Source organism: Dipodomys ordii, unplaced genomic scaffold (assembly GCF_000151885.1).
Source record: "Dipodomys ordii isolate 6190 unplaced genomic scaffold, Dord_2.0 Scaffold69, whole genome shotgun sequence".
NCBI lineage: Eukaryota > Metazoa > Chordata > Mammalia > Rodentia > Heteromyidae > Dipodomys > Dipodomys ordii.
Window position 1 is genome coordinate 2489874 of NW_012267285.1, and position 6495 is coordinate 2496368.

The 6495-nt window shown below is 65.9% G+C and overlaps 1 protein-coding gene across 1 annotated transcript in view; it reads left to right on the forward strand.

The window, feature by feature from the left end:
• Positions 1-6495, forward strand: part of Iqsec3 (IQ motif and Sec7 domain 3) — a 32360-nt gene that overhangs the window by 19002 nt on the left and 6863 nt on the right. Inside the window, exons 10-15 of the mRNA XM_013023613.1 lie at positions 361-486; positions 1785-1884; positions 2095-2256; positions 2911-3003; positions 4240-4298; positions 6214-6488. Of these exons, the coding sequence (XP_012879067.1) occupies positions 361-486; positions 1785-1884; positions 2095-2256; positions 2911-3003; positions 4240-4298; positions 6214-6488 (815 nt within the window). The remainder of the gene's footprint in view (positions 1-360; positions 487-1784; positions 1885-2094; positions 2257-2910; positions 3004-4239; positions 4299-6213; positions 6489-6495) is intronic.

Consider the following 6495-nt stretch of genomic DNA (forward strand, 5'->3'; position numbering starts at 1 on the left):
GTCAGTGCGCCCCGCGACCGTGCAGAGGGGTGCTCGGGGTGCGAAGGCCGGCTCAGGGAGCGGGGGTCGGAGCCCGGGCCCCCGCCCTGGTCTGCGCTGCCTCCCGGGGGCTGCTTCCTATGCAGGGGGCTGGCAGGGCGATCCGCCTCATCCCTACCATCTCCCGGGTGCAGGGAACGTGCAAAGACCCGTCTCGGGCCTGCGCAGGAGGCCTGGCTGCGCGCAGGAGGCGCAGGGTCAATGCAGGCCCGGCAGGTCCCCCCCCCCCGGGCCTCCAGCTCCTCTTCCGGAAGGTGGGCGCCGCGCACAGGGAGAGGCCTTGAGGCCCGGCCGCTCGCTGAGCCAGGGCCTGGGTTTCAGGTGCTGTCAATGCCACACCGCCGCCTGGTCTGCTGCAGCCGGCTCTTTGAGGTGACGGACGTGAACAAGCTGCAGAAGCAGGCCGCGCACCAGCGGGAGGTGTTCCTCTTCAACGACCTGCTGGTGGTGAGCAGGGGCGCGGGGCCCGGGTGGGGAGGGGCCGGGCGCGCTGGGGCCACGCCCACTGGGCGGGGCTCGTCCACCCCACAGGCCGGGACTGGGGCTGTGTTCCCAGGCCCCGCCCCTGGGGTGGGCGTGGCCAGCTCAGGATGCTTCCCAGGCCACGCCCCCTGGGAGGAGCCAAAGTACCACACACCAGGATGCTCCCAGGCCCCGCCCCCTGGGGTGGGCGTGGCCAGCTCAGGATGCTTCACAGGCCCCGCCCCCTGGGAGAGGCCAAAGCACCCCACACCTGGAGGGCTCACCATCCCACAGGCCAGGACGGATGCTCCCAGGCCCCGCCCCCTGGGGTGGGCGTGGCCAGCTCAGGATGCTCCCAGGCCCCGCCCCTGGGGTGGGCGGGCTCTCAGCCAGCGCCCTCTGCCTGGGACCGCGCGTGTGAGCTAGGTCAGGCCCGGACGTGGCTGCTAGGCAGAAGGGAGACAGGAGCCGCGCGCAGTTGCCTGGGAAGGTGGGGATACGCAGCCCGAAGATCCTGGCTCGCCCAGGGGCAGGGGACACACCGCACACTTCCATCCGCGCTCCTGCGTGGGGAGTGTGTACCGGTGTACAAATGCCACACTCTTAAGCCTGGCGTTGTCCTGAGCGCCAGGGGCGTGAGCCGGGCTTGGGTGAGGCTTGTCTCCACCGGCCGGCCCCCCCTGATCTCCTCTTGCTGTCCCCCACCCCTAACTCCACGCCCTCCACGACGCACATAGGAAATTACCGAAATTACCTTATCCCTTTCTTGGCTTTTGCTGTAGCGTCCTGATGGCAGGAAGGAAGGACGGATGGATGATGGACGGATGGATTTGTCCTTCATTCTTCCCCTGGGGTCAGGAGTCAGCTCACAGGAGGTGCTGGATAAAATATATACCTGTTGAGCAACTAGTTTAACTGATCTGTGTCAGGAGGAGAGGAACAGAGATTAAAAAAAAAAAAAAAAAGAAGCAGCTACTGGGGTGGGGGAGGGCTGGGGAGGGCGCAGGAGGGGAGGGGCAGAGATCAGGTCCACCCGGACAAAAAGTCGATGAGACCCTCAACTGAGCAGATAGGCCAGGCTTGGCGGTACAGGCCTGTAATCCCAGCCACCCTCAAGATGTAGGTTGGAGGATTGCAATCCGAGGCCAGCCAGGGTAAAACGCGCAGGAAACCCTACCTGAACAGAAAAGCCCACAGAGGTTGGGGCCCGCCCGAAGTGCGCACGAGTCCACGTGTGTGTGTGTGTGTGTGTGTGTGTGTGTGTGGGTCTTTGTCTCGCGCAGATTCTCAAACTGTGTCCGAAGAAGAAGAGCTCGTCCACGTACACCTTCTGCAAGTCGGTCGGCCTGCTCGGCATGCAGTTCCAGCTCTTCGAGAACGAGTGTAGGTCCAAATGAGATGAGGTGGGGTGAGGGGCAGACGGGGCAGACCCGGTGTTCTGGTTTTGGGGGCTTTTTTATCAGACATGGGGCTTGAACTCAGGGCCTGGGCCCTTCAGCTCGAGGCTGGCGCTCTACCCCTTGAGCCATGGCGCCACGTCCGGTTTTCCGGTGGCTCCCGGGGGATGAGCGTCAGGGCCTTCCCTGTCGGCAGATTACTCCCACGGCATCTCGCTGGTGACGCCGCTGTCGGGCTCGGAGAAGAAGCAGGCGCTGCACTTCTGCGCGCTGGGCTCCGACGAGATGCAGAAGTTCGTGGAGGATCTGAAGGAGTCCATCGCGGAGGTGACGGAGCTGGAGCAGATCCGGATAGAGTGTAAGACGTGGCGGCACCGGGCCTCAGGGCCCAGGGATGACGCCTCAGCGCCAGGCAGGGGCAGCCCCCCCCCGGCCCCAGCCCCTCTGAGCGAGCAAACTGGGGAGCACAGAGAGGTTCAGGACCTGCCTGAAGTCACACAGCAGCAGGGAAGCTCAGGGCTCAAATCTCGGCCCGCCAGCCAGCCGCCCCTCCCCCCAGAATCGGGCTTCGCGTCCGCGAGGCTGGTGCGATAGCACCTGTCTCCTCTCGCCTTGTTTCCCACGGGACTTGCTTGCACTCAGGGCATGTGGCTGGGCCGTGTGACGCCCACTTTAGGCTTCCTGTGTGTGCTGGGGATGACACCCCCACCCCCCACCCCGCCGCCCCCCTTCCCCAGCCTCATGGACTTTCTGCTGCCTGGGCTGGCCTCCAATCACAATCCTCTGGTTCTTGGCCTCCTAAGTGAGCTGGAGCGACCCTTGTGGCTAGCAAGGATTCAGTGGGGGTTAAACCAGGCAGAGGGAGAGGGAAGGAGGGAGGAGAGGACGGCGGGGGGGGGATAAAGGACAGGGGGGCTCCGGAGCTGCGGGGGGCGGGTTGCTCTCCCTCCTCTCCCCTGCCCCCGCGTGCTGGAGGCCGCTCTCCTCTGACCAGGCCCCTCTGTGTCCTCAGGGGAGCTGGAGAGGCAGCAGGGGACGAAGTCGCTGTCCCTCAAGGCCGGGGGTGCCCAGGTGGACGCTCAGCCCAAGCAGGGGTCCCCCCCAGGTGAGCACGGACCCCCAGACTGGCCCTCCTCCCCACGGTGGGAGGGAGGGGCAGCACAGCCAGGAGCCCTTCAGTGTGCATGTGTGTGTGCGTGCATGTGTGTGTGTGCGTGCATGTGTGTGTGCGTGCATGTGTGTGTGCGCGTGCATGTGTGTGTGTGTATGTGCGCACACACGTGTGTGCGCATGTGCTCCCACCAGGCCCGGGGCTCGAACTCAGGGCCTTGTTCTCTTGCTCAGCCTTTTTCACTCAAGGCTGGCGCTCTACCACTTGAGCCACAGCGCCCCTGCCCAGCCTTTTTTGGTGCGGCTGTTGTCGGTCCATCAGAATCACAGGGGATTCGTCTGCCCTAGCTGGCTTTGAACCTCAGTCCTTGGAGCTCAGCCCCCGTTGGCCCGGCTGAAGTCTCTTTATCTGGAATCGCTCTTCCGGCTCTCGCTGCGGTCCAGCCCCAGTCACCACCTCCCCTCCTCCGGCCCTGAGATGGGGAGGAATCGGATGGCAGGAGAGTTAGGCCCCAGCTCAGCGCTTCTCTCGTACCCTAGCCCTGAAGAGGGACGGGGGGGGGGAGGTGGCCCCGCACAAGGTCCGCTTGAGCTGGTAGACTGGAGTGGACGCCTCGGGCCCCCGCCCCCAGCTGGCCCGGAAGCCACGCTCAGGACAGACGGACAGCAGCACAGGGATGTTGTTGGTGGTGGTGTTGGTCCTGGGGCTTGAACTCTGGGCCTGGGCGCTGTCCCTGAGCTCTTCAGATCAAAGCTGATGCTCTACCCCTTGAGCCACATATGTGGCGCCACTTCCGGTTTTCTGGTGGTTCATTGGAGATCAGAGTCTCACAGACTTTCCTGCCCAGGCTGGCTTTGAACCTCGATCCTCAGATCTCAGCCTCCTGAGTAGCTGGGATGACGGGCGTGAGCCACCGGCGCCCAGCCTTTACCTCTCAGCTAGGCTATGTGACAGAGACTAAAGACCCCCTTCTCCTGTGGACCTGGCGCCCACAAATCAGGGCTGTCTCTTTGCCAGCATCCCAGTCCCCCGGGGAGGCTTTGGCAGCGGGCAAGATGCGTGCTAGACTGCTGTGCTAGATGGCCAGGGCCCAGAGAGGTTCTGCCTCTGGTGGAAAGTCACACAGCTCAGACCCCACTGGGGCCTGCGCCCCAGCCCAGGCTAGGCCCCGGGTGGAGAAGCTTCCAGCCCTGGTGGCCTGAGCCAGCCTTGTGCCCTTTGTATTCAAAGCCAAAAGCCAGCCGGCGGCCGGGGAGAAGCCCGCTGCGGTGGCCGAGAGCCCGGGGGAGGTAAGTGAGGCCTGGTGCCGTCCAGGTGAGTGACCCCGTGACCCCGTGACCCGCACCCGGCTTCCTTCTCACCGTCTGTGTTGTTTCTCTCCCCAGGTTTTACTCAGTGCCTCCCCAGCCCGAACCACCATTTTACCAATTTCAAGAGATACAATTAAAAGTTACTGCTAGCATGGGTAATGCCACCTCCCGGGGCCGGCCGCCCCTCCAGGGCGGAGATCCGGAGACGCAGCCCCCCCCCGCCCGCCCTCCCTCCCCAGCGAACCCCAGAGCTTCTCACATCGCCCCCCGCCCCGTGGTTCCATAGAGAGGGAGTCCCGTGCCCCCCCCCCGCTTCTGGGCAGCGCCACGCTTCCGGATCCCTCTGGGCAAAGCGGACAGGGGTGGGGAGCAACTCAGGGCCGAGGCCGGACCCCGGAAAGCCAGCCTTGGGCTGCGTGCAATTAGAACGAGCGGCGGGAGGCGTTCCCACCCATCCCCAGGCCACAACCAAAGACAGCCCCAAAGCCTGGACCCCCAGGGGCCCCTCCGTGGCTGCCGGGCCTCGGCCCCCCAGCTGCTTCACACACAGTCCCACCCCCCCACTTCAACCCCGGGGTTGGATCCTGAGCCCCAGGGCCCGGGGGCCTTTTCCGCCCAACCCCACGCTGTGGTGTGTGTCGGGGACACCCCACTTTGGAGGAGCGTACAGCTCCAGCAGCCTAGCCCCTCGCCTGGCCCCCCTGTACAGCACCAGCTCCCCCTCCCTCGGCCCCGCCCCACCTCGGGCTCCACCGAGACCCGGGCTGCAGCCTGCCAGCAGCTCCAGCGCTCCCTCCTCCCCTCCTCCTCTCCCTCCTCCTCCCCCTCCTCCTCCCCCACCTCCAGCAGGTGCTTCTCCATCTCTGAGCTGTCCTAACTCTGCTATCCGTGCTCACCTGTCTGTCTGTCTGTCTGTCTGTCTGAGTAGGGAGGGGAGGAAGGGGAGCGGGTGATTTGCTGTCACTTCTTGCTTTTCACTCACCGGCTCTTCCACATGAAGGGCGCAGGCTGGCCTCGCACAGGGTGCCCGCCGCGGGGAGGGGAGGCGGGGAGGGGAGGCGGGGAGGGGAGGCGGGGAGGGGAGGCGGGGAGGGCCAGCGGCCCGGAGGGGCGGCCCTGCGGGAGGACACGGAAGGCTCCGTTAGCTCCAGGCAGAGCCGTCTTGGGCTGGGCCTGGGATAAATCCCTGGCTGCCGCCCCTCTGCAGTGAGTCTGGGTGGTGGGAAGCATCCTCAGCCTCAGTTTCCCCCCTGCCCTGTGCGGCGGGGACACAAGTAGGAAGCATTCCACCCCGGGTATAGGATAAGGAATTAAATCCTGCTTCTGGAACCTTCCGGCCTCTCTCCTGTCCCTGTCCTCCAGGTCTCTGGCTAGCAGAGGCCGCCAGGCTGGTGTGCTCACGCCGGCTCCATGTTCTGCCACACTGGGGCCCGCGAGCGCCCCTGCCCGAGGGGTGACGCTTAGAGAGGCCCCCCCAGGCACACTTAACCAGAGCCCAGTGGGGTGCTGTCTTGGCGAGTGCCATCTCGGGGTTCGGACAACCCTAGGAGAGGGGTTGGGGAGCGGTAGGAGGGACCCAGCGTCAGGTCCTCTGGCCCGCAGCGCAGCCCTGGAGGGCATGAAGGGGCACAGGTCACAGGCCCTGCTCCTCCAGCGCTGTGGGTGGAGCTAGCTCAAGAGGTGGGAGGGGCTAGCCAGAGGGGCGTGGCCAGAGTGAACAGACCACAGGCTGGAGGCCAGGGCTGTCCCCCCCCCCAGGCCCGGTGAGGCCGTGGGCAGAGGGGGGAGGCTGAGCTCGGGACCCCCTCCCCCGGCAGAGGGGGGAGGCTCAGGGTCTTCAGGCCGGGGAACTGGTCTGTAACATGTCACGCTTCTCTGGCTGTTTCTAAACTAGGTATCAATTCACAACAGGCTCCAAACGCCCCAGCACACGTCCGGGCTGGGGGCCGAGAGGGGACCTCCGCCATCACCGCCACCGCCGCCGCCGCCGCCGTCAGACCCGCAGCCTAGCCCCCCGGGGGAGCCGGCCCTGCGACCTCTGCCCCCCGCGCCCCCCGGCACCCTGGTCCAGTGCCAGCAGATCGTGAAGGTGATCGTCCTGGACAAGCCCTGCCTGGCCCGCATGGAGCCGCTGCTGAGCCGGGCCCTGTCCTGCTACGCGGCCGCCTCGTCCCCC